Source organism: Balaenoptera ricei, chromosome 4 (assembly GCF_028023285.1).
Source record: "Balaenoptera ricei isolate mBalRic1 chromosome 4, mBalRic1.hap2, whole genome shotgun sequence".
Lineage (NCBI taxonomy): Eukaryota > Metazoa > Chordata > Mammalia > Artiodactyla > Balaenopteridae > Balaenoptera > Balaenoptera ricei.
The window spans coordinates 28,819,818-28,846,825 of NC_082642.1; the positions used below are offsets into that span (position 1 = coordinate 28,819,818).

Genomic DNA, 27,008 nt, shown 5'->3' on the forward strand with positions numbered 1-27,008 from the left:
AAAAGACCTGATAGTGACACATATTTGTAAAGAAATGCATAGGGTCACATTGGTTACTTTGGTTGGGTGGCCATGGAAGGCCTCTTTGAGAAGGGATAAGAGGAACTCTGAATCACGAACAGGAGTCAGTCATGCAAAGAAGTAGAGGTAAAAAGCATTAGAAGTAGAGGTAAAAACATTATAAGCAGAGGGAACAGCAAGTGCAAGGACCCTAAAATGAGGGAAAGATAGGTGTTTTCTGGGAACAGAAGAAAGGCCAGGAGACCTGGGAAGTGTGGTATCACAGAAATGGTCAGAGGTATGCAGGCTTAGATCACAGGAGGTCTATCAGCTCAGGAAAGGGTTTGGATTTTGCTCTAAGTGTGATGGGAAATCTTTGGAGGGTCTTAATCAGGAAAATGGCATTATCTGATTTTTTTTTAAGAAAATTCTTTGTAGAATATATTGGAGGGGACAAAAAATGGAAGCAGAGAACCCAATTAGGTGATTTTATTTATGTGAGAAGTGATGGTGATTTGAACTGAGGGTGCTAAAGTGGAGATGGGGAGTGGACAGATTTGGTTTGGGTTGGTTAGGGTTGTCAGGACTTTGGTTTGGGTTGGTTAGGGTTTGATTTGGGTTTGGTTAGGGTTGTCAGGACTTGGGTTAATGTGTGGTCAAAGAGGAGTCAAGGATGATCCCTGTGTTTTGGGCTTGAGCCATAGAAAGGTGTAACGTTGACTGAGATGTAAATGTTGGTGGGAGCAGGGGAGGGAGCAGATTTGTTGTGGAGTAAAATCAAAAGTTAATTATTGGTTTTGTTAAATTTGAGATCCCTGTTAGCTCTCCAAGTGAAGGTGCCAAGTAGGCAGTTGGGGTTTTGAGCAGAATTCTGGGACAAGGGTAGGGCCGCAGGTACAGACGGAGGAGTCGGGGATAAGGAAGGCATTTGAAGGTAGGACTGTATATAAATCACCTACGGAGAGAGTTGTAGGTTCAGAGATGAACACCCAGCACCTGGCCCTTGGACTCTGGCATCTTACGGTTGAGCAGAGGGCAAGTTACCACAGAAGAATTTGAACAGAGTACCTGACGAGACAGAGTAAGGTTTCACATAACCCAAAGGAAGAAAATACTCCGTGCGGGAAAGAGTGGACAGCTCCACCCATTGCTATTTCTGAGGTCCAGTGAGATTAGGCTAGAGAAGAGACTGTTGGACCTAGCGCCCTGGCAGCATCGTTGGCCTTGACAAGAACAAGAGTTGGCGAGAGGTTGGGCTGGAAGCCCAGGTGGAGTGGATTGAGGATGGCCTGAGGTAAGGAAGCAATCACTGACCGTTCTTTCAAAAAGGCTGTGCAGAGAAATGGGCACTGATGGGGGAGATGGGATCAAAAGTGGTTTTGTCCAGGTCGTTTTGCTTGATCATAGGAAAACATGGCCTTCTTCCCCATTATGCTGCACTGAGGGTATCCCAAGGTTTTCTGGGATGTGCATGGCACACTGTAGGTCCAGTGATAAATGTCAAGTTAAACTAGCTAAATTTTCCATTTTTCATGTTGGTCATTATATAACCAAAAAAGCACAAATTTTGTGAGTATATTCCTAGCATTAACATGTTACATAGCTTTTGAATTTCAACAACTTGTTACTCTTTGTACTTGGATTTTTTAAAAAACAATGCTTCCTCTCTTACACATAGTGACTTTGCCATTTCAGGATACTTTCTGGTTTATAGTTTTATTTTCATCACAATACTCTGAGGTAAATCAGACTGTTCTCCATCTGACAGGAGAGTAAACTGAGACATAGGTCACACCTTTCAGGACCACAGACGTGCCCATTCTTTTCCCCTTCACACTAGATCGCACCACCTCTAAGCTTGAGAGACTTATTACCTGTTTGAGATACTAAAATTTTTTCTACAAATTACATTATAAATATTCAGTGTTCCTAAATAACCTCAGTGATATAGCATTGATCTTAAATGACTTAATTGACATGCATGAAATGATTTTATTGTATCAGCCTTAATTCATGAGACTGTGAAAGAATATGACAGGCAGCATTGTGTGTGATAGCAAAATATTGGAAATAATCCAAATCTCCACATTGTCTGAATAACTGGATGAGGGAGTATAGATAAAATATATCCTATTCATATGATGGCATATAATACTGTTCACATGGATTTAAAAGGAATAAACTGTATCTATGTAGATCAACATGGATCTCAAAAACTTGAGTGAAAAATGAAAGATAAGACATATACTGTCTGTTTTTTTAGATATATGCTCGTGTGTGTGTGTGAGAGAGAGAGAGAAAGTCTGAAAGGATGCCCATCAAATCCATCAGAGCGGAATGGAATATTAAGGGTGGTGGTTGAAAGGAACTTTGTTTTATAAAGAAGCTAGTGTGACAAAAATATGTTAATTTAATTCTGAGTGGTGGGAAATAGATATATGTTTATATACTTCTTTGTATCTTTTTAAAAATTTTCCTTAAAAGAAAAAAGTTAATCTTGATTTTAAAATCCTCTACCAGGAGAGAAAAATAAAACATAGTGCAAATAGCAGGGATTATCATATACCTCATTGGATGTATTCCAAAAGATCTCTTTTTATTTATTAGAAACTATTTCATTTTAAAGTTTTAAATTGCTTAATTGTAAAGTTTTAAATTGAAATTGTAATTCTTTAGTACGTTATATTTTAAAGATGAATTAATTAAGGGGTTGTCCATCCATTTAATTATTTTTCCTACATCAACCATACAACTTAAATTAAAAACTAAAGAAAATAAAGTCCTGTCTTCTGTAAACCTACTTGTTTATTTGCAGCTGATCCACCTCCGTACATTGATGGGATTCGAATTAACAGCCCTCATTATTTGACTAAGATAAAGCTAACCACACCTGGGACCCATACCTTTACATTAGTGGTTTCTCAGTATGAAAAACAGAACACAATCCATTACACAGTCCGGGTAAGTAAACCAACATGACAGAACAATAATAGAAGGTACATAACATGTCTGCTTTGTAAGTGGGATTATCTACAAAAAAGGTTTATTTATAAAGATTGATCTATATATTGTTGAGTGTGTGTTTATCTGTATAACAATTCAGTATTAAATTATGATGATGCTTCATGCAGAAAATAATGCTTTTGAATGGTAAAATTTTTATTTTGAATGAACATTTTAGTTTTTAGAGTAGTAGTTTAGTCCTGAGGTAATTTGGTATGTTGGACTGATAAATTCACAGAGCAATAAAAGCTCCTTTAGTCTACATAATACTTTTATTGAATTAAAAAAGAAGACCTTGAACTTAGTGAAAGGAAATCGATTGCCTATAAACATGGCTCTCAGGTAGCTGGGAAGGTCATTGTAGTTTTGTTCTGCGTAGATCAAAATCTGTCGTAGATCAGTCAAGAAGCTCAATTTGAATAGATTCTTAGTGACGAAAGGGACTTTGGGAGCTGCTTTCACCCCTTCATTCTTCACATGCAGAAGCCAAGGCCCAGGGAGACTGTGGTGTGTCCTGAGTCATACAGTGAGCAGCAGACAGAGCCTTAGCTGCCCAACCCGCAGTTGTTTATTCCTGCCCTGATGCCAGGCTGCCTACAGAATCAGGACTATTATATACGCCAACTAATTTCTTAGTCTTCCAAAACATTCTTTCATCACTTCAGTGTTTTTATAAGCATAAATTTTATCACTATAATAATTTTTTTGTTTTGTTTTACTCTAGGTATACTCAGCATGCAGCTTTACTTTTTCAAAGATTCCTTCACCATATACTGTATCAAAACAGGTAAGAGAATTTTTTTCTCTGGGTCATAATCTCATTGAAATCTTAGAATTCCCTTTCCTTTTTCTCCTTTTCTCATTTTTTTTTTCATGTTTAACAATTTCTTACAAAGTAAAAACATTCTGGGACTTGACAGGACTACAAGGGAGGGAAATGTGAGTAGTCTCCAGTCTGGGTTGGAATACAAGCTCTTCAGTGAGCACCGTTAAGTGATTCTGTGGGAAAAAATTAATTCAGAGAAAGAAGACTGATGCAAACCTTGGTCAGAAGGGAAGGCCTTAAGCAGAATTTGAGGTTGACTCTGCAGGGCGGGCTGGACGTGTGGAAGAGGATTTTACGGAGAATTCTTGGCAGGGCAGACTTGAAGGCTGAGAGTTGGAGACAGGGCTGAGAGTAGCAACGTGGCCGGGCTGACTTGGAGAGGGATGCTGGCTGCCGGTGGCAATAAAGCCTGGAGAGAGAGGATGCAGCCACGGTGGAGAGTTGCTTTTTTTTTTTCTTTTTTCTTAAGGCCCAAAGGAATTTTGTCTTTAAGGTAGAATTATAGAATGTGAAGTTTTGTTAATAAAAAAGCTTTGTTTTATTAGATTAATGGAAAGTGGAGTGGTCAGAGTGCCGGAGGATGTGGAAATTTCCAAGAGACACACAAAAATAACCCCATTTACCAATTCCATATAGAGAAGACTGGGCCACTACTGATCGAGCTAAGAGGACCAAGGTTTGTGATAAGTAACTTTCTTAAATTAATAATGTTATATTAAAAATGAGTTTAGAGGAACAGAATAGGGTTTTGAAATATATATATGTATGGTCACTTAATTTATTATTAAAGAGGAGTGAGGAAAGGGCACCATTCAGTAATGGTGCTGGAATAATTAATATCCACATACCAGAAAGGTGATTAGACCCCTGTCTCACATCCAATCTAAAAATCAATTCCAGGTGGATTACTAATACAGGAGATAAGAACCTCAGGATAAGGAAAGACTTAAGACACAAAGAGCACATAAAAAGATTTGTAAATATCCTACATTAGTAAGAAAAAGTCTGCATTTTTGGTTTATCTTGGCTGCGTCGGGTCTTAGTTGCGGCACACGGGGTCTTCGTTGAGGCATGTGGGATCTTTTGTTGCGGCGCATGGGCGTCTCTGTAGTTGTGGCGTGTGGGTTTTCTTTCTCTAGTTGTGGCGCGCAGGCTCCAGGGCGCGTGGGCTCTGTAGTTTGCAGCATGCAGGCTCTCTAGTTGAGACACACGAGCTCAGTAGTTGTGGCATGTGGCCTTAGTTGCCCTGCGGCATGTGGGATCTTAGTTCCCTGACCAGGGATCAAACCCGTGTCCCCTGCATTGTAAGGTGGATTCTTTACCACTGGACCACCAGGGAAGTCCCAAGTCTGCAGTTTTTAAAAAATAAAAACAAAAATAAACAAAAACTTGAATAGGCATGTCATAAGAGAAATAATCCAAATGGCCAATAAATTGTGTAAGAGCCAAAAATTAGAAAAGCCAGTGTTCATCAGTGGCATTTAAGATTATAAAACAGTCATACAGTAATAGAGTCCTCCATAACAATGAAAATAAATTACAGCTCCCCACAACATGGGTAAGTCTTGGGAACAAGGCTGAGTGACAGAAGCCACATAACAGAATATGTGACTGTTTACCTGTTCTTGACTGTCACTTGTATGAAGTCAAGAACAGGTAAAACAACTGTTGTTGAAGGATGCACACTTAGGTAGTCAGACTATAGACAAAGCAGGAAAGTGATCACCAGACGAGTTAGCTCTGGGGGACAGAGGCGGTGACGAGAAGGGAGCACACAGGGACTTCTGCGGTGCTGAGAGGGTTTTGTCGACTGAGGTGGGGGTAACCCAGGTGTTTGTTCACTTTATGAATTATTTGTTAAGCTGTGTATTTGTTTTATGTGCACTGTGTTATATTTCACAATTTAAAAAGGTTTAAAAAATACAGAGAATACAAATAAAAATAGTACTAGCTTCTAAATAAAACTAGGCTTAATTTTGCCTTCCTGTAATTACAGACTATTTCGAAAGAAACTAATAATCCTTTAGATAAGACTAAGCTATTTTTCCACAGTCATTTTAAAAGGCTTTACCAGTTTGATAAGTGAAATAAGGTACCTAATTGCCCTTTTGTATTTCATTACCATGTAGCTTGAATATGGAAAAATGTTTATTGACGATATGTTTTTTCCTTTATTCATATATTTATTCATGTCTTTTGACCATTTTTCTGTTGGACTTGTCACGTTTTTCTTAATTGTAAGCGTGAATAAGGGTACGTATGTAAAGGTATTAACTCCTTCACATATTTGCAGGTATTTTTCCCAGATTAATTTTTTTCTCACATAGAAAAAAATTTTTCTTTATAATCAGATCTGTTTCTTTTGGTTTATTTTGCTGTGGGCAGGAACTCTCACCCTAATATCAAATAAATTTTCACCATATTTTCTTCTAGTTCTTTTATGGTTTTATTTTTTACATTATTTTTTTTTAGTCCATATGGATTGTATTTTATACTTGGTGTGAAATACAATTTAACAATTTTTTTTCTAAGCTTTTGTCACCTTATCACCACCTACATAAAGAATCCTTTCCCTACTGATTTGGAATGCCATCTGTACCATACGCTAATTATTTCTGTAAATTTAGATCTTATTTCAGGGTCCTCTCCTGTTCTACTTTTTCTGCCTAATACACTATTTTATCATTTAAATTTAACATTATTCTCTGAGAGCCTGTGGTAAAAATAGTCTCTTCTAAAGTAAGTTTAATAAAATATTAATCTTTATGGCATCAATTTAAAAATATAAATGGTGTTTTCTATAATTAAGAGTCAAAATAGTACGCATGTGTCTCAGAGTGCTGTTTCCTCCTACTGAAGCTTTTAGAAGCATGTACTTGATTCAATAGTCCATCTGCACTTTAGGTATAGTTATTTTGGGTATGTGTTTGAGACGACTTAATAACAGCAAAAATTTGTTTTTTACTGCTAGGCAATATAGTGTTGGATTTGAAGTTGTAACAGTTTCTGTGGTGGGAGACCCTGGTCCCCATGGCTTTCAGAGAAAATCTAGTGGTGACTACAGGTAATGTTGGCATTTTGATTGCTATCTAATTTACACTTTACTTTCTGTGGCATCATCACCTGAAAACCTTGTTCTTATTTTCCCTGAATATAGGTGTGGGTTTTGCTACCTGGAACTAGAAAACATACCTGCTGGGATCTACAATATCATTCCCAGTACTTTTTTGCCTAAACAAGAAGGACCGTTTTTCTTGGACTTTAATAGTATTATCCCCATCAAGACAACACAACTGCAGTGACAGAGAAACCTCAGCAATAGCTGGATCTTATACTCACCAAACATCAACTCTTCAAATGAGGACACAGATCTCCAGGACGACACTGAACACAATCATCAGAACAGAATTAATCTCTAAAAACGTTCCTGTGGAATCTGGTGCTGAAGTCAGGGTGTGTGGTGAGAACTGTATGTATGTAGTCAGAATTACCCTATGTCACTTAGGAGTACCATTCACATGGTTTTGTGTATATACGGAGTGGGCTTGCATTTAGGGGCCGCATTGTACAAAGAAGTGTAGATGCTTAAAGATTAGGCTCAGTCAAGTACTGAGATCAGTGCCCTTGCTAAGAGGGAACCGAGACCAGACGAGGAAAATGAGGGGTGTAGACTCACTGAGTGGAACAGTAGGCTGGGATAATATTCTGAAGTATTTACATTATGTTGTCTTCTTGGCAGAGCATGTTGTAAGGTAGACCTGCTTGTGTCGTGACTCTCCTGTACATCCTGGGCACCTAATTACCAAATGAATCATGTTAACCATGAGATTTTAATTCTGCATTATTTATGGCTTTAAATGTTTACTGTTGCCTATAGGTTATGAAAGGATAAAGTTTTAATACTAATTAACTTAGCATGAAGATGCTCATGCTTAAGAATGAAGGTTGTTGAAGTTAGATACCTGTCTCCCATTGACTCATGTAAAGAGAACTGAGGTATATTCATCATCAGTGTAGGTTTATCAGGTTGATGAAAGTAGTAGTCTGAGACATTGAAGACATTACAATTTAGTTTGTATAGTCTTTTTTAAATTGCTCTGTAGTTCAGTGTTCTTATGGTAACATCATCACTCTAAAGAAAATACAATTGAGGATTTAATATATGGTAATTGGGTTGCATTTGAAAAAATTCCCAGTTGTTTACATAAAAATTCATCAGAGTAGAATGATGCTCAAGATTTTAAAGATCTAAAAATTAACACAGTGGAATTTTTCATCATCTCTGATTATTAAAACTTCTTTTGTATTTCTATTATCATCTTTAATTGAAATAAAATGTTTATACTTATGGAAACTGCATAGTTTAACCTAGAGAAATTATTAGAGAACTTCATGTGGTATGTTCCATATAAAACAGAACTCATTACTTGCATGAAAATTCACACTTCTACAAAAAAAGTCTGTTCTTTTACATTCAGTGGTAGATTGTACTAGTGATAGTGAGATTTCACTTTGATAAATAGTGCTTTTACTTGTAGCATATTTTAGGTGGATTACTTTTCAATGACTTTTTAAAGAAAAATCTAAAGCATAAGAAGAGGTATATTTATTATAAACATGATCTGAAGCTTTTTTGTGTTAAAGATCTTATACGGGATGCAAACTAAGACCTAATCCCTGCCCTCAAAATCCAATGGAGGAGACCTATATAAACAATTTACTATATTGTAATGTTGAATTCTGTAACAGAGCTCTAAATAGAGCTCACGATGTACAAGTAAAGATTAATTTTGGTTGGGCCAATATAGAAAGAGAATAGAAACAACTGGGGAGCTTTTCAAAGTCCAGTGCCCAAGTATACCTGAATCACTAATCATCAACCTCTGGGGCTGAGACCTAGGAGATGCCCAGGCGCCACAGACAGACAGGAGAACCAGGCCTCCAGCATAAGCACCTCATCTTTATTTATTTTCCTGCCACTGCATCTCCGTACTGCTCGGCTTTAGTAGCAGCAGAAGTGGAATTCTAATTCAACCCTGGTAATCAGGGCTTAAATTGTTTGTTAGGATCCAGGACCTTAACTGAAAGTAAGAACAGATGACCACTGCATTCCAAGCTCTTCCTTATGGCAAGAGGATTGTCTGGAAGATGAGGCAACATCAAGATTTCTTATTTGAAGTCACAGAAAGACATTCTCGTAAGCCATTTTTATTACACTCAAGGTATTAAGACAAGTACAAAATAACCTTGTAATTAGGATACTGTATCGGTCATTAAAAAAGGAGAAAACAGGATAGTATGAAGGGATTTACAAATGACAAATATATAAGCTTGACAGACTTAATGGGCAACTTGAATGGGGGTTGCTTTTTTTTCTTTTAGAAATGCTAAGTTTTCTTAACAAAAAAGGACAAATAAAATACAATGCTCTAAATATGTGTAACCATGAAAACAAGAAAAGCAGTAATAGAACACTTATACACTATTAGCATAACAGACACCATTGCTTCTATTTAACAGCCTTTGCCAACATGTGCCTCCTCCCTTTCCTAGCTGTAAAGAACAATTTCCTCTAAGAAATACTAGTGCAGCATAACCCTTAAATAATTTTTTATTTTTAAAGTTACAGCCTACAGAGAAATTAACACCTTGTCAATCTAGAACAACACTGGCAACCATTCCCCATGCACTTCTTAGAATAAGTCCCCTGGGCCGGTAGGATGAGGCTTACGCTGTAGAACCTTTTCTTCCACAGCCACGAACCCCCTTCTGCGACAGGCCCCTGCTGCCCTCGTCCCCCCCATCCCCACACCGGCATTCACCTTTCCCACCCCCAAAAGTGCAGCTCTCGGTGACCTTTTACAGAAGATGATTTTAATGGGTGTCCCAGCAAATTCACTTTTTTAAAAGCCCCCTCTGAAAACCAGAGATGATGAAAATGAATTGTGTCCTTGGATTTTTTTTTTTTAAGCCTTCATTGGGTCGAAAAGGTGTCGTTCTGAATATTTGAGTTTTGTCTTGTGTACTTGTTTTCCTTTAGATCCCCTGGGATATAAAGGAGAGAACAAGGCAATTTTCCCAATTGAGCCAGCCATTGAGCCCGCTGGGGCTCAGCTCCCCGGCCCCTTTCCCGGCTCGGGGGTTTTTCCTGGGAACCGGTTACTGCGTCCACAGCACTGACAGGGGACGTTCCACAAAGCCCGTGGGCCTGGTCACAGCCCACCTGCAACGACTCTGTGCTAAAAAACACCAGCCTGAGAGCTCTTACCCAGAAGAAACATCTTCAGCTCTCAAGCTCACTGAAACATCATTAGTGCAGTTTAGAGGCAATGCTTGGGATTTGGCATATATTAAATGATTATTGGCACAATTGTTCTCCATACGGTTTCATGTCTAAATACTGATATGCGCTTGGGCCAGAGCCGCGGCTCGATCAGCCGATCTGCACCACGTCTATGTCCGCGATGACCCTGTCCCTGCCCTTCGAGCCCTGCAGGGACAGCTGCCGCATCCTGTCCTCCAAGGCCTGGCCCTCGGGGGACGTGCTGCTCGGGCTCTCGCCACTGTCACCGCTGCTGCTGCCGAGACCCCGAAGGTTGCTGGCTTTGTCACTTGCTTTATTCTCTGCCCCTTCTGCCCTGTCTCCTGTAGAAACGTAAAGATCACGGGGTGAGTACCGACAATTCCAAGGGTCCCCTGGGCCCCAGCCCGTCAGCCGGCTCAACCTCCAGACTCCCAGTGTGGCACCACTGTGCGCATCACACAAGGGCTTCCATCACAGGACTGCCTACTGCTTTCGTTGCGTGGGAAACCGTATATGTCCCTCATCTTTGCAGATGCAATCTGTCACACTCATGTTAACAGTTGGGAAACAGAAGCCTCTCTAGCAGGTGCTTGTCAAGAGGACTGTTGTGATGGGAGATACAGAAGGAAGCAGGTTGGGAGTGGAGCTGGGAGCCATCTCAGGCCGCCACACCACAGCATGTGCACCGAGGCCCTGAGCGCGGCCTCCAGGCGGGCACCCCCGGGCAGGGGGCTCAACTCACCTCGCTCCACCTCGCACTCAGGGGAGGAGGCCCCGCTGCACTCACTGCGGGGGCCCAGCACCGGGAACATCATCCCGAATTCCGACAGGGACATGGGGCTGGGCAGGTCCAGGCTGCCGGGCCTCACGGCTGCGGCGAACTGCTCGGGCATCTCCGACGGGCTCGTGGGTCCCGAGCTGAAGCTGGACACGGACTGGGTCTCCGAATCATCTTCAGACACAAAGGTGCTGCAGTTGTCATCTTCGAAGGCCTCGGAGGCCACTAGGAGGAGAGAGAACAGCCATCACCCAGGCCTGACAGCCAGCCACCCAGTTCCTTACACGTCTCCAGACGCGTCCGCTGCAGGCAGGAGCTAGACAGGGCTTGGCAGCTGCAGGGTCCAGCCACCTGATCCCAGGATCAGGGCGCTGGAGAGGAGTGACGTGGCCGTCCTGAGCTCGCGTGACCAGACTCCAGAGCACCTTGCAGGGAAGCCGCTGGACCCCACGGATAGTCAGTGTCCTAACCATCACTTTCCAGCCCCTGCCCTAGAGGTCACCGTCACCAGACACTGCCTGAACGTGGAAGCTGAATTCAGCCGCAGATCAGGGGTTTTATCCACCCCAGCCCCCGAAACAGATCCCCCTGTACACAGGAAGAGGGCTGGCCTGAGTAACGCACCCTGAACCAAGCCAGCCAGGCTTCAGGGCTGCCTCCTTCCACGGGATGGGCAGCGGAAGCTGCTGGACGAGACGGCCCTGCGTGGAGTGTCTGCTGGGACCATCTTCTGAGTAACTTGTGATCTCATAAAAGACATGCTCGGAGCCCAGCTAGATCACTACTGGCCACAGAAGAACACAATTCCCTTACAGTGCTCTGTGGCTTGTGCCTCGTTTGTTTTGTGGACCATTATGACCAAGGCCCAGAGACACGTCATTCTCACGGTTTGAAAGCCGCCTCAGCTTTGAACTATTTCCCCCTCAGCCCGCACGTGATCCCACTCCCCTTTCCTCCTCCCTCTGCTTTATAAACAGCCTGTAGCATCCCACAGATGATCATCCACGAGAAGTACTGTAATGCTGAGCACAGAAGATGGGCTCAGCTCTGAGTTCAAATCCCATATCCACTACTTGCTGTGTGGCCTTGGTCAAGGTACTTAACCTCTCTGAGCTTTTACGTTCCTCTCCACACAGGGTTTATGAGATGATGTATACTAAACTACTCACATCACTGTTGCTCAAATTAGTTTCCTTTTCTTTTACCTGGGGCCTGGCACTTGAATGTTTATTGGCTGAATTAAGGAACACCCAAGGGAGGAGTGTGGGGAAGGGCCAACAGCCATCATTCCACAGAAAAGGCAAAGAAGGATGTGCGCAGAGACAGTGCTGGGGTGGCTTTCTGGACTGACCTAGAGGGAGCCACCACAACCCTCTGTATCCATTTCCCAGGGGTGGTCCTTGGAAAACAGGTCCCCAAGGACAGACGCATGTGCGGTGACCACTGGGGGCCGGTGCTCCTTCATTTAATCCTGACTACTGCTCTCCGTAGTGGACGACAGGGACCATCACGTGCCTCCCGCTTTACAGGGGAAGAAACAGACAGGAAGTTACACCCTGGCCCATGTCACGTACTAGTCATAGTGGGAAGGTCAGGACTTGAATCAAATCTGATTCCCAAGTCCCTATTCCAGACGACTCTTCTTCCCTGCGGGACTTCTCAGAGCCTTCAATGCCCTAACATGTACTTGGAATCTCGGGGGTGCAAGTGTAACGTTTCCCAAACATGTCTAACCACAGAATCCTGACTCCGAGGATGCTCAGTAGCATCGTGGTGAACACAGTGTCCCACCGACGGGGGAGGCCCCAGGAAGCAGGCCGCACTAGCTGCACACGTGCCCCTGACTCACCAGAAACAGCGTCAGGCTCGGGCTTGCGCCCCGACAGGTCCTCGGCAGCCGGGCTGCCGCCCTCGGCCCCGACACCGCACCCACGGGGCCCCATGGCGCTGGAGCGCCGCCGCTCGTGGATCTCGTCCGAAATCGTCTCCAGGTTCCTCAGGGCCGTCTTGTACTCGCCCTTCGCCAGGGCCAGCTTGGCCTGCAGCTCGTCCACCGTCTTCTTCAGCTGCTGCTCGGGAGAACGGGAGGCTCTGTGAGTGAGGCCACCCCCGCCGGCCGGGCGATGCTCTTGAGTGACGGGTTCAAACATTTACGCCCATCACTCTACTCTCAAGACACGACTGGGGCCCTGATCCCCTTCCACAGCTCTCCACGCACCAGATACGAGAGCAGCCGCCACCCCCTAACTCCCAGCCAGGTGACAACTTAAGCCCTATACCCAGGAGCAACCACTGGGAATAAGCCCATCAGGGAAGCAGCAGTGGGAGTCAAGGTCCCACAGAAGCCCCACACTCCAGCCATCTGATCCCGGGGCTGTGGTCCTCACACTTGAGCTGCATCAGGACCCCCTGGAGGGTGTGTTAAAACCCAGACGGCTGGGCCCCGCCTGCAGAGCCTCTGTTCAGTCGCTCTGGGGTGGGCCTGGGAATCTGCACTGCCAGCAAGCTCCCGGGCCCTGCTGAGAACCACTAGCCGGGTACAATACGGAAAGTGACTGCAGCAGATTCAGAGGGCGTCAGAGAGCACTAAGGACGCAGCAAGACCACTCTGAAGCCTGAAGACTTGGTCAAGAACGTGTCCCCCTCACTGGCAGCCATGGGGCCATTTGAAAGCCCACTACAGAAAGGGGGGCTTTGAGGGCAGAAAACTCCGATCTGCTTCAAAGCCACAGGCCACACGTACCTCAAGCTGCATGTAGTACTTCGCCTTGAGTTCAAAGTAAGGCCTGTAGAAGACAGGAAGGAGACCCATAAGAGCACGATAGCAGTGCCCCCAAAAAACTCCACGGGGTGTCCAGGGGGCAGTGGCTGCAGCTGGCCAGGCCATCCTCCAGCATTTACTCAGCTCTGATGAGCCATGAGATAAGGGGGTGCTCCCAGCTCCCAGGCCTGATGGATACAGACGCTCCCCCAGGCCCGAGCTGCCAGAAGGCCTATCTCAAGACACGGGGAACCCACACACATGCACACGTATCCCAGGGCTCCAAACCCTGGCTCACTGTACTCTCTGGGGGGCTGTTCAAGGCCACATGGGGTGTGCCCAGCAGCTAAGGTGGCCCAGCCTCCTCTCCTAGGGACGCCTAGCAGATGAGGCGGAGAAGAAGCTGCCTCGACACACGCCAGCTCTGCCGAGCTCACCCGGGGGAGGGAGAGGCACCACCGTCCCTCACTGAGCACAGCGGGGCCACCACAAGGACAGGGGCTCAGGTCGGCCTCTCGGACTCTGTGCAGGACGAGGGGGCCTGGACAGCGTGCAGACCCAGCCAGGTCACGGGCAAGAGAGAGGACAAGAAAGGCCAGCATTCTACGGGCCGTGGGTTCTGGGTCAGCGGGAAGACCGCTGGCTCTTTCAGGAACTCGGGTGTCCGAGCATGAGGAGTTGACAATACTTTATTCTTGAGCCCTTCACTCTCCATGAGCTCGGGGTCTGTCTCTGGCTATGGGGTCTAGGCCATTCCAGGTCCTGTCTCTTTGCCTGGAGGCCCAGCAACTGTGAGTGAAGCTGGGACTAGTCCCCAAGATCACCGTCACATGACAACATATAGGAGTGGTAGTGAGAGAAGCGGAAGAAAACCTCCATTGAAACCAGTCTTCCCAACACTGTAAATCAACTATACTTCAATAAAAAATATATACATTAAAAAAAAATTATTCCTTTGGGCCCATCTGTGTGTGTAATAAGATGAATTGTGCTTTCAGTGCTGTTTTATGGCCTACCTTTATTACATATAAATATTATGAATATATTTATATACTAATGAAGACAGAATCTATGTCATTATTTTAACTGCTCTAAACTATTCCAGTGTTTGGAAGTGTCAAGACTTATTTAACCAAAGACTATATTGTTGGACAAATTAACTGTTCCTAGTGTTTGGTATAATTGTAACAGGGAAGAGGAAAATCTGACTCCATGTTGGATCTGTTTCTTTGACTTTAACCTTTGCTTTTCATTGCTTTTGTTATTATAATCATACATAATGGCCTGCCTCAGGAAACCCTGCCCCTCTGCCTGAATATTAAAGTGCCTTTGTTCAGCTCACAGGGAGACAATCTGACCCTGCCCACCTGAGAATGGCTGCAGAAAAGAAGAAATTAACACAACCCCTCCCCGATGCTGGCCAAGCCAGGCACAACTAATGGCCTTTTTACTTTACTTCCTCACTTCCTCCCCCTCTCTGTTCTATAAAAGAAACTGGCATCCAGACCCCAAAAAGTTGGTTTTGGGGGACACCAGTCCTCCATCTTCTCCGTCTGCCGGCTTTCTGAATAAAGTCGTATTCCTTGCCTCAACGCCTCATCTCCCGATTTATTGGCCTGTTGTGTGGTGAGCAGAGTGAGCTTGGACTTGGTAACATTATAAGAAACTTTTGAAATAAATATCCTGTGAAAGAAAGAAAGGAAGGAAGGGAGGGAGGGAGGGAGGGAAGAAGGAAGGAAGAAAGGAAGAAAGAAAGGAAGAAAGGGAGGAAGAGAGGAAGGGGAGGAAGGGAAGGAAGGGAAGGAAGGGAAGGAAGGGAAGGAAGGAAGGGAGGAAGGAAGGAAGGAAGGAAAAAAAGGAAAGGGAGGAAGGGAAGGAAGGGAGGAAGGAAGAAAGGGAGGAAGGGAGGAAGGAAGGGAGGAAGGAAGGGAAGGGAGGAAGGAAGGAAGGAAAGGGAGGAAGGGAGGAAGGAAGGAAGGAAAGGAAGGAAGGGAGGAAGGAAGAAAAGAAGGAAAGGGAGGAAGGGAAGGAAGGGAGGAAGGAAGGAAGGAAGGAAGGGAGGAAGGGAGGAAGGAAGGGAAGGGAGGAAGGAAGGAAGGAAAGGGAGGAAGGAAGGGAGGAAGGAAGGAAGGGAAGGGAGGTAGGAAGGAAGGAAGGGAAGGGAGGAAGGAAGGAAGGAAGGGAGGAAGGAAGGGAAGGGAGGAAGGAAGGAAGGAAAGGGAGGAAGGAAGGAAGGAAGGAAGGGAGGAAGGAAGGAAGGGAAGGGAGGTAGGAAGGAAGGAAGGGAAGGGAGGAAGGAAGGAAGGAAGGGAGGAAGGAAGGAAGAAAAGGAAGGAAGGAAGGGAGGAAAGAAGAAAAAGAAGGAAGGAAGGAAGGGAAGGAAGGGAGGGAAGGAAGGGAGGAAGAAAGGAAGGAGGGAAGGAAGAAAAGAAGGAAGGAAGGGAGGAAGGAAGGAAGAAAAGAAGGAAAGGGAGGAAGGGAAGGAAGAAAGGAAGGAAGGAAGGAAGGGAGGAAGGGAGGAAGGAAGGGAGGAAGGAAGGGAGAAAAGAAGGAAGGGAGGAAGGGAGGAAGGAAGGAAGGAAGGAAGGGAAGGGAGGTAGGAAGGAAGGAAGGGAAGGGAGGAAGGAAGGAAGGAAGGGAGGAAGGAAGGAAGGAAGGAAGAAAGGAAGGAAGGAAGGGAGGAAGGGAGGAAGGAAGGGAGGGAGGGAGGGAGGAAGGAAGGGAGGGAGGAAGGAAGGGAGGGAGGGAGGAAGGAAGGGAGGAAGGAAGGAAGAAAAGAAACCAGTCTTGCTCCATTTCATCAGCTCTTGGTCTACAAGGATGTGTATTATGTACATAGTTCACCCCATTGTGCTGACAGGTAATGAGGGACAGGGCCTCATCCACACCATCAGCCACAGAGCCAAGGGCACACCCTCAGCTTCCCAAAGCCCAGCCCCAGCCCATGGGCCAGCTAATGGTTTGCTCTTGAAGTTCCTCTTCCTGTGCTCCCAGGTCGGAGCAGCCCCACCCCTGGGGGCTTACAGAGAACCAGGGGGGCACAGGTAGCCTGGGCAGGGGGCTCTGGTGGGGCGGGCCACAGAAAAGGTTGAGACGATGAGGAAGAGGAAACAAGCACCAGCCCAGGGACCCGCTCGCCCAGGCTCACTTGGACTTGTTGATGGCTCGCTTGAGTTTCTTCTCCAGCTGCCGCATGCGGCCCATGGCCGCATTGTACCTGGCCGCCGTCTCCTTGTGCACCAGCTCGCTCCTCGTCTTGGTCTGCTCCGCCTCCATGACCTTCGAATGACAGCAGAGGTCAGCCCGGCCAAACCCAGAATGGTCCCTTGTTGGGGTATTACTTACGTCATTTAAAAAAACTAGGAATTTGGGATTACCATGTACACACTACTATATATAATGTAGATAAACAAGGACCTACTGTAGAGCACAGGGAACTAAACTCAATATCTTGTGATAACCTATAAGGGAAAAGAATATGAAAAAGAATATATATGTATATATATAAAACTGAATCACTGTGCTGTACACCTGAAACTAACACAACATTGTAAATCAACTATACTTCAATAAAAATTTTTAAAAATAAATGAAAAAAAATTATTTGAGGAAATTAGTGGGCAGACTAAGATTAAATGAACTTCCAAAGAGAACAGGATTATTTTTCCCTATTCATCTATTCTGGAAAAGTCATGTCAGATAAGATGAAATAGATCGGCTGAGGCAATGAGCAGGAAAGAAGAGAAGGAAAAACAAAAAATCAGAGGGGAAAAAAAAAAGAAACATTCTCTGATTCAGTTGACATCCACTTCCTCTGAGTAGCCACTGTGGGTTCCTCCTGCTCTCACCTGGGGTCAGGGACTGAGGGGCAGGCAGGCGGTACCAGCGGGAACTCAGACATCAGGGACCTGGGAGCCCTACAAAGCCAGGTATGTGCGCATCAGGACGGCAAGGCAATGGTGACCTCAGCTGTTTGGCTCCTTCCCAAATATCCTGAGTTAGCTGGTGGACAAGAATCCAGGATCCAGAGGGTCAAACTGAACAGATTTTGGGGTTTACAAAGATTTGTGACCAGGTGACCAGTCAGCGTTCTGGTGGGAAATTCTGGTTTTAAAAATGAGTTCAAAACCCAACAATCAAGGGCCCTCCGTGGCAGCTCAAAGGCACATTCCTAGAAACAGGGACAGTGTTGGTTCTCTCCCCCATCACCTAAAAAGCATCAGAACAAGGCCAGCTGGGAGGAGAGATGATGCAGGAGATAAACAGCAGTTTAGGCCACATCAGCGGCTCACAACTTCCTTCTCATCTTTTACTTACAACTCACCCAAGTGTTACGGGATGAACTGGAAAGGCAGCAGTGAGGTGGGGCGAGAGGGCTGTGCTTTATTTTACCCAAAGAGCAGCAGGGAGGAGCCCCGAGGGCTCTCAGGCCACTGGTCCACTGTCTCAGACCCAGCAGGACAGTTGCAGGAGGACACCACCCAGGAGGAAGCCAGCGGTCCATCACCCACTCCAGGCAACAGCCACGGTCAGCCCGGGGAAGTTTACTTATGCACTTACAATAAGGGGTTTTTTAAGTGTCAGAAAAAATTCTGAAAGACTTTGATATGAGCATAAAACGACTGGGTGTCCTGTCTAATACCCCCTTCCAGGTTATCTCTGCCTTTCGTTGTCTTGGAGCTATTTTATGACCCTGTAAGTTGGGGAAAACTGATAGTAATATAAATGATTCTTACCCCTAGAAATGAAGATTGTGTCCGGTAGAGATGCATTTGATTATTGATTGCCCTGTAAATATTGACCAATTTTGTATCTTGTAAATTCATTTCAGCATTCCTGAACTTCTGTATGAGTGTGTTTTTTGAATTCTCCTTTGAAAGAGCTGTAACATCTTATTAGTTCCGTCCTTAATGAGTTAAATAAAATCTTTGACAGGAGAACACTTTATACTTATCAGAGTTCAACCTTTACCTTCTTTAAAATGTGTATCTTTTAACAATCATTTTAATGCTTGAGATACTTTTAAAAACAGAATTAAAACAAAGTCAGAGAAGGGAAATAGGGAACCGAGACAAGTTGGCAATGTAGTGACAGGCTTGCTAAAATGACCTCTCAATCAAGACCAAGGGGCTCGGAGAACCCTTCCCCTTGGCTTCTAACACCAAAGATGTCACAGTGACATAAAATGCACTCAAAACCTCCCCAGCTTGGTCACTTAGGGAAACGGTAGTAACTCTTCAGTCTTGTCTTAAATCTTAAGCTTTAAGGATTTACTGGTGTAAACCTTTATGAACACACAAAACCCAAGCACAGCAGACAGATGAAGGCAACGTATTGTGGTGATCTGTTCCACTGCAAGAGGATTCAATGCAGGGTTCACCTTTAAGGACCTGTCTGAAAGCATTTTAAACAGACGATCTACAAAAGCTGTGATCTGAGGCTACAATACAGAGCATTCCCTGCAAGAAGCAGGGCTCTCACCGACTGCACACAGGCCCTCGTTCTTCCTTGGCCCTTCGCCTGCAAAAAGCTTCCTAAAATTAAACACTCGGAAGGCTCCGAGCACTTGGCGACATTGCCAGCGCAGAGTGAGGCCGCGGCAAGGATGCCGTCCCGATTCACCCCCACCAGGCCATCTACCATCCCCCGTCCCAACCCCCCGACCCCACGTGCACATAACCCCCTGCTCTCGGAGGAGAGCCCCCACTCCGCTTCCTGCCTCTAGGGAGAAAGTCCCCAAGCAGGTCACCTTGGTTACGTCTCCTAGGTAACCAAGCAGCCCCTGAAACATGGAACCAGCTGTGAACTGTGTGCCCAGGGGTGGGAAAGGAACGGGGGGATAAGGGCGGATGCTGGGAAGGTGGAAGCCACAAATGGAAGCACAACGCAGATGTCCCTGCAGACTTCAAGGTGGCCAGACGCACGTGCAACCCAGCCCTGGGGCGCCAGCGCCCAGACCTCCGCGAAGGCTGGGCTGACAGATATTCGGCCTGGACTCTGGGCCCCTGAGCCCCCGCTCAGCACCACGCTCTTCAGTTTACCACCAGCATATTCAACTCAGAGCTGCGTACTCTGATTAAGCACCTACTGTGTGCACAGAGCAGACTGGAGACCAAACCCGGACCGCCAGCCTCACGGGGCAGACGCCCAGCAGCACCGCGCTACTCGGGCAGCTGGGATCCAGGCTGTCAGGGCCACCGCGGCCCAGGGGGGTGGGTGGGGGCTGCCAGCAGAGGCTGCGCTGGGGGGCTCGGTGCGGGGTGCTGGGGGAAAGGGCGTGGGCGGGGAAGCACTTAGGGCTGGGGGTGCTTAGCAGAACCACCCGTCCACTCTCCGCGGGCAGCGCTCAGCTTCCCGCCTCCTTCCCCAGAGCTGGCAGACTCCCGGAGAAATCACTGTCTGGGCACCAACAGCCCTGGGCCCCTCTTCCTCAGGGGGACCATGTCCCGGGGCTGACCCACGGGCTCTGTGCTAACCTCTGGGGGCACTGGCCTCTGCGGATCCTAATGACTAAGAAGTCAGCATCCCTGGGGTTCCCAAAACCCACAGACACACGCTCCTGCCCCCCACCCCGGGCCGGCTCCAGATGCCCAAGGACTGACCACCCGCTGCTGCCCAATGGGAGGCTCTGAGGCCCCAGGCGTGAGGCCTGAGTGACCAGAACAGCCGCAGCACCACGGCCCAGGCAGGCAGCAGGTAGCGGGCCCCGGAGAAAGCATGTGGGGAGGCCACCGCTGGTGCTCGGGACCCTGAGAAGCCACAGGCCTCCCCCGGGGTCAGCAGAATAGACAGAATGGGGCCCAGCAGTGCTGACGGGCCCCCTCCCGGGAGCCACAGGGCAGCCCAGGTCCTCCGCTCACAGCAACACACAGATGATGCTCAAACAGATACTTCCTACTGGGACACCAACGGGCACTGCCAGCCAGGCTGGGTCCCCTGCCGGCAGAATGACCTCAACTGACCAGCAGACGTCCAGCCAGCCCGGCTCCTCTGCCTCACATTCAGCTCTCCCAACCTCGAGGCCATCCAGCCTCATCCCCAACATCCCGGAGCTAAGAGCAGGGTCCTCCGCTCCCGGGAAGGTGGTTTCACGGTCTCCTCAGATCCTCGGCCCATTCAGGCTGATTTCTGATTCCTCCTGCAGCCCTGGGTGCATAGGGCCAAGGAGGTAGCTTCCCAGGGCCTTGGGGGACGGGTGGTACAAGCCCACCAGCACAGAAAAGCTGGCCAGATGGCTCATGTGCATCCCAGGGCTCAGATCCACGCCCCCAGGGCTTTCCTCTCCAGGAGCTGCTGGTCCCTGACAGTTCATGCCTCCCCACACCCCCTCCCTAGAAGGGCTGCTTCGCGGCCGAACCGGGTGAAGCTGGAGGGGCCTCAGCTGCCTAAAGCCCAAGTGGGAGCGGGAGGGACCCCACATCCCCAGGGAGGCCACTCAAGTGCATCGCGGCTTCCAAAGCCCTGCTGATCCCAGCTCTGAGTGCAGAACTGTTCCTCTGTCCCTGCCCGGGGCACTGCATGTGGCGTAACAAGAGAGACCCCGGGGCTCCAGCCTGGCTCCAAGTGGGGCTGCCCGCTGTCACCCTAAGTCGAAGGAACAGAAGGGACACACGGACGGCCTCAGGTAAGGAATGTGGGGACCCCAGGGTCCTTCCACTGTGCCTGGGGTGGAGGTCACACAGCCCAAAGCACTGCCACTTGACCTCAAGACAGCCTGGACCTTTCTGAGCTCTGCATCTTTCTCTAGACTCTTACGTGGCAGTTTCTTCAGAAGAGGGTGAGATGACGCTCCCTTCTCCTGAAGAAACAGGCTTCCTGGAGGATCCAGAAGTCAGCCAAGGCCGGGGACATATTCCAGACCGTTCGTTGTCTTCGTCCACCAGCACTCAGGAGGCCGAGTGTGCCAGGCCCACATGGCCCCGGGAGCAGGCTCAGTCAGAGGGCGGCTCACAGCAAAGCCACACACGAGCGTCTGTACCATCCGTCACGTCCCTGGAGCGTGCCCCCTCCAGGCTGGATTTCTCAGTGACACGGGGACACGGTCGAGGACAGCTCTGCCAAGGGCTCTCTCTTGCTGGTGTCAGTTTCCAACTCTCCTTCTCCCTCATCAGGTCAAGGAGCAGCATCTGAGGCCCATAAAACTGGGGAGGAATCTAGGGAAGAGGAACAGCAGCCCCAGGGTGGCAATCCTGGCCTGTGACCCAGAAAATCTGCTCATCTGCAGGGGTTACCCCCATGACCAAGAAACCTCCAGTGGCCTCAGTGAGAGCACACATCAGATGACCCTCCCCGGGCCCTCAGGAGCCCCATGCGATGTCAGGAGGCCCAGGGCCATTTGGTACAGCCCCACAAGTTGCACACTGCACAACCCCAAGAAGCGCCATTCCCAAAGACTGGTGTGAATGATGCTTCCGGAGTCATGGGCTGTGGAGGTCTTGAGGACACCTCTCCTGGACTGCCACTCACCATCCACTACGGTCCCAGGACTTAAAGAGTAGAAGGAAAGAAAAAAAGCAGAAACCCATTTTGTTCTTTTTTAAAGAACAGATTAAGTGATTTCTGAATGATTCTGACTAGCTTGATTTGGATCTTGTTTGGGGTGGAAGGAAGGCAGGAAAGAAAGGCAGGCCTTCAGCTAATTTCTTGGAAGGAGCTACTCTAATTTTTTTTTTTTTTCCTGTCCTTTTCACTCTGTCAGGCTGTGGCTTGTAAATTTCCAAGATTTCCAACCTCCCCTTTGGCGTTTCCCCAGTGGACCCAGGAAAGCTGTGTTTGGCTCTCCCAGCATCGTGTCCACTAGGTGGCAGGAGGCCCCAGGCCACACAAGCCCAGCCGGGAGCCCGGGCTTCAGGGGAGGTGCTACAGAGTCGACCCGCATTTGACACCAAGTCCAAGCAGTTTGTGCGTCAGGCATTCTATTTAAGGAAGCACAAGGCCATCTTTAATTATCAGGTCCCCCAGGACTTGAGCCACCGTGGCAGGTGACACTGAAAAGGTTCTATTCCAGCCCCGCAGGCGGCCTCTCAGGGAATCCAGACTAGCTCCCACCCCCTACATCACCCTTCATCCAAGGCCTCACCCACCTCCCCACAGCAAGCCAGCTGGAGGAGGGGAGGAAAGAGGCGACAAGTCCAGCTATACCCACCACTTCTGATTGTCAGCAATGTGGCCAGAGGGCAGATCATGGGAGCTGGTAAAGGGCCAAACAATGATGGCACCAAACCTAGGAGTCAAAGTTCACTTCCTGTGCATACACTGGTTCCCCAGACCCCAGCCCAGCCCGAAGGCCAGCCTGCGCACCCCCTGTATTCTGGCCTCATCTGCTGTGGCCGCCGCTTCTCACCAACTGGCACCCACCCCTGAGTCCAGGGTCAGCAAGTAATCAAGGTCCTCCACCCGGGCTCCAAACCCAGCCAGACCCCTGGGACTCAGAGGGAGGGGACTCTGGAGAACGATCGGGTCCCTCGGGGAAGCCCCATCCACAGTCAGGACCGTCAGGGGTGATCTGAACCAGACGAACCTCAAACGACAGGGAAGGGGCAGGTACGCCTGTCACCGGGTGACTGTCATCGCGGAGTACGGCTCAGTCCCAGGCCCGCAGAGACCCCATGGAGATGACCAACTGTGACGTACAACATGCCTGGGGGTGTGTTTCCTCTGCTCGGGGAAACCAGCGGGGAGTCTGGGTGTGATGGGCACCTGCACCCCGAGGCCGCAGGAACGCAAGGCGGACGCAAGCCCAGCCCCTCTCCCCACCCCACGCCCACACGCAGACGCATGCCCCGCCCCGCCCGCCCCTGCCCACAGGCAGGCGCAAGGCAGAGGCGCGCACCCCGGCGCAAGCCCAGCCCGGCCCTCGTCCCACGGGCGCGCTCCGCTGAGACTCATACCCTCTGGGTGGCGTGGTTCAGCATCTCCTGCCAGGCCGAGTCAAACTGCCGCTTGTCATCCTCCAGCAGCCGCTGCTCGGCCAGGGAGATGGTCTCCTTGGCGGCGCGGAGCACCTCGGTGGCCCTCTGGAAGTCCTGCGTGGCTCTCTGAGCTTCCAGCTGCGCCTGCGCGAGAGAGAAACCGCATGAGGCCTCGGACACAGCAGGGGCTCCCGCTGGCTCATCACACCCTCCAGAAGGTGGGCGTCCCGAGGGCCTGGACGAGTCCTGTCCTCCTCTGCCTGGGCAGCCTGGGAACAGGCCGGGCACCCGCAGGTCTGTGTAGACGCTGGATGGGGGAGTGGAGGGTCTTCACAGCCCGGGACCCAACATACCAGATAAACATGCAGGCTCTGGGTCAGAGTTAGAGGCAGCGAACTGGCCCATCCGTGGTGGGTACAGTGTCGACCGTGGCCCTTCACAGAGATGATCTCATTTGCTAATGAGGCCAAGGGTATCAGTGTCCCCAGCAGCAACCCTGCCCAGACACATGGTTCAGCTCACAGCACGTGAGAATCAGAAAAGCCCCGGAGATTACTGTCCAGCAGCGTCATCCTGAGTGGGAACCGTGGCTTCGACAGGCCAGGGCCGTCCCTGAGCTCATGCAGCTGGGACCAGACTCCAGCCGCTCCGAGTCCCAGCCTCCCCGTGCGGTGACCCTGCGGGACAGGCCCCCACTCAAATCACACGCGCCGACACCTGCGATGGGTGGGGGGAAGGCCCTGATCGTCACGATGCTGTCCCTGCTTTCAGGGAACTTCAAGTGGGAGAATCAACAGAAGCGGCAGCAGAGCCCCTTTAGCCTGGATTATCGAGAACATGAAACGTCACTGATCCAAACTGAGTGTAAAACACCCCACATTTTAAAGTCTTAGAACAAAAAGAGAATAGCGATCTCCTTAATAACGACCATGTTGATTACATGATGAAATGACAATATTTTGTACCTAAGGGGTTAAAATATATTATTTAAAACTAATTCCACCTGCTATTTTTAAATTTTTTACTCGGACTAGAAAATTGTAAGTCACATAGTTGACTCGCATTCTGTTGTTTTCATGCAGTAGAAACGCGTCCCCCAGGAGTGGGCCATGAGGTTGCACCAGAAATTTGCAGCAAGTCCTTGTCACTGCTCTCAGCAGGCCCACCTTGAACTCCCCGCCAGGGTTCAGGCAAGCCGCTGCCAGATGCTGGCCCGCTGCAGCCTCCCACTCACCCCTGGCTAACCAGATCCCTCAGTCAGTTACATAAACTGGGGGACATCCCCGAGGCAGTCCCTGGGACCCAGGAGGTGGGGGGAACATCTGGGCCCACACCCATTCCCAGAGTGAGTCTCACGTGACTGAGAGGAAGTCTTCGGATACCACAGGCCAAGGACACTTTTCAAAGACAGTTGAGAGGAACAAAACCGGACTTGGAGCCCATCAGCCCCCAGGGTGAGGGACAGCTGTGTGACCCCTCGGTGTCCCCTCCATCTTTGTGATCGTGTAACTGCAGGTCACACCCGACCCGACCCGACCCTCTGGCGGCAACAACCTGGTCAGGGAGCCAAACTGGGGAGGGAGTGGACATTCAGAAGTAACAGAGTGAGGGGACATGAAGGAGAAATTTATTCCCATGGAGGGAATCCAGGACGGCTTCTTAAATGAGGACGACCCCGAACTGAGGGCTGGAGATGGGGATGATCTGAAAATGCGGGTTGGTGGGGGGCCTGGAGGAAGAAGCAGAGTTATGAAACAGTGTCTGTAGGAGGCTTGACAAAGGCTCCCATCAAGGTTTCAAAAGGGAGTCAAGAACAGAGGCTGTGCATGAATGCCAGGCTAAAGCTTCAACCAGGGGACCTGCCTGCTGCAGACCCACTGTGTGGCCCTGGGACCACACAGGTGTGCCTCAGGGACACAGTGGAGACCAGGGGCCGCCCTCTAGGACAAACCACTGAGAAGACAGCACCACCTGCTGTCAGCAGCACACTCACTGCTCCAGAGCCCGAGCTCCAGGCCCACCATGCTTCTCCAGTGTGAGGACAGCCCTCGGGGGCCCTCCACCTGCCCAGACGTGCTGGAGGGCACCTGGCACTAAGAAGCTGCCCCATGCTGAACCACAGACCACCTACAGGCTTCAAACCAGGACCATCAGAGCATAATTAACCCCACAGGATTCTAATATTTTCTAAGAAGGGATCTGTATTTAAGGAAATTTTAGTATTTCAATTCAGCCACGTCTCCCTGCTTGAGTGATGAAGCGTTTCTTTCTTCAAACAAACCAAAAACAGATGCCCTCATGGGGACCTTCTGAAATGTGGCTGCCGTGACCCAGGCCCAGCCCCTCCTGACCCGCTGCTATGCATCTGCTGTGTTCCAAATAAGGGAACCAGATCCCTACAAAGAGGGAAAAGAGGATGCCCATCTGAAGTGGCCCTGTAGAACATGCTCTCTTTTGAGTCCCTGGGGAGTTTCTGAAGTTTCCTTAAGGCTCTGTCCCTCTTGTGGTATCAGAAATGTGCTTTCCTTGTCATATTGTGGATCCTGCCAATATGAGGGTTTGGTATACATTTGGCCCAGATGGCATCTCTCCATCACTTATCCCCTCACTCATTCATTCATTCAAGTAAGTGCTGGGCATGTGTTCTGTACTCACTGTCTATTCGCTGCATCTTTCTTGGAAATAGAGCCCCCATGTCTCCAGGTGAGGCAATGTTCCAGCTAAAACCTACTTCCCAGCTGTCACTAACTTTTAGCTAATGAGATGTAAATAGATATTGAGTGACGCTTGTACCCCTGTTACCAACCTTGTTGCTAACTTTTAGCTAGTACTCCTGTTACTAACCTTTAGCTAATGAGATATAAATAGATATTGAGTGAGACTTTCAGGAGAGCTCCTTTGTCTTTCCATCTGTGATATTAATATGACAGCTGGTGCTTCAACAGCCTTTTTGGATCATGAGGCAACTCTCTTAAGGATGAAGGAACAGTAAATTAGGTCCCTGCCCTGAACTGACTTTTTACATGACAGAGAAAATAAAGTCTCATATTCAAGCCAGTGTTATTTGGGGGTTTTCTGTTATGTTCAGCCAAATCTAAACCTAAATGATAACACATCTTCCCCTCCACACAGCTGGGCTATTCTGTAAACCTGACAGACATGACTACAGCAGCCCGCATAGACTGGTCAGATCTCCCTCAACTTCTTTCTTGCTGCTCACAGCCTATTTTATAACTGTTAAGCCCAAGGAAACAACTTTGGGGGCTTCCTAAAGAACCCCAAAGCACATGGCCTCTTTGTAAGGCATTTCATAAAACATTTTCTAAACCCTCACACACAAGGAAGGACCAGGTGGGTGCACACAAGGTGGAGAGAGGAGCATGCCATCACACCCCCCCAGCAGGACACGAGCCACTGGACATTGA

General features: G+C 48.4%; 2 protein-coding genes across 4 annotated transcripts in view; one reads left to right on the forward strand and one right to left on the reverse strand.

The window, feature by feature from the left end:
- CAPN7 (calpain 7) overlaps window positions 1–8,087 on the forward strand; it is a 36,909-nt gene extending 28,822 nt beyond the window's left edge. Inside the window, exons 17-21 of one of the 2 annotated variants that reach the window (XM_059920362.1) lie at window positions 2,816–2,961; window positions 3,728–3,790; window positions 4,375–4,505; window positions 6,801–6,893; window positions 6,987–8,085. In XM_059920362.1, the coding sequence (XP_059776345.1) occupies window positions 2,816–2,961; window positions 3,728–3,790; window positions 4,375–4,505; window positions 6,801–6,893; window positions 6,987–7,131 (578 nt within the window). In that variant the 3' untranslated portion in view covers window positions 7,132–8,085. Of the gene's footprint in view, window positions 1–2,815; window positions 2,962–3,727; window positions 3,791–4,374; window positions 4,506–6,800; window positions 6,894–6,986 lie in introns of both variants that reach the window. The other variant, XM_059920363.1, reaches the window with a different exon arrangement.
- Window positions 8,088–9,021: 934 nt separating this feature from the next.
- Window positions 9,022–27,008, reverse strand: part of SH3BP5 (SH3 domain binding protein 5) — a 74,320-nt gene continuing 56,333 nt past the window's right edge. Inside the window, exons 1-7 of one of the 2 annotated variants that reach the window (XM_059920365.1) lie at window positions 23,937–23,959; window positions 23,563–23,727; window positions 16,821–16,951; window positions 13,655–13,697; window positions 12,761–12,980; window positions 10,876–11,136; window positions 9,022–10,474 (exon numbers count right to left, since the gene is read on the reverse strand). In XM_059920365.1, coding sequence (XP_059776348.1) covers window positions 10,263–10,474; window positions 10,876–11,136; window positions 12,761–12,980; window positions 13,655–13,697; window positions 16,821–16,951; window positions 23,563–23,586 — 891 coding nt within the window. In that variant the 5' untranslated portion in view covers window positions 23,587–23,727; window positions 23,937–23,959 and the 3' untranslated portion in view covers window positions 9,022–10,262. Of the gene's footprint in view, window positions 10,475–10,875; window positions 11,137–12,760; window positions 12,981–13,654; window positions 13,698–16,820; window positions 16,952–23,562; window positions 23,728–23,936; window positions 23,960–27,008 lie in introns of those variants that run through there. The other variant, XM_059920364.1, reaches the window with a different exon arrangement.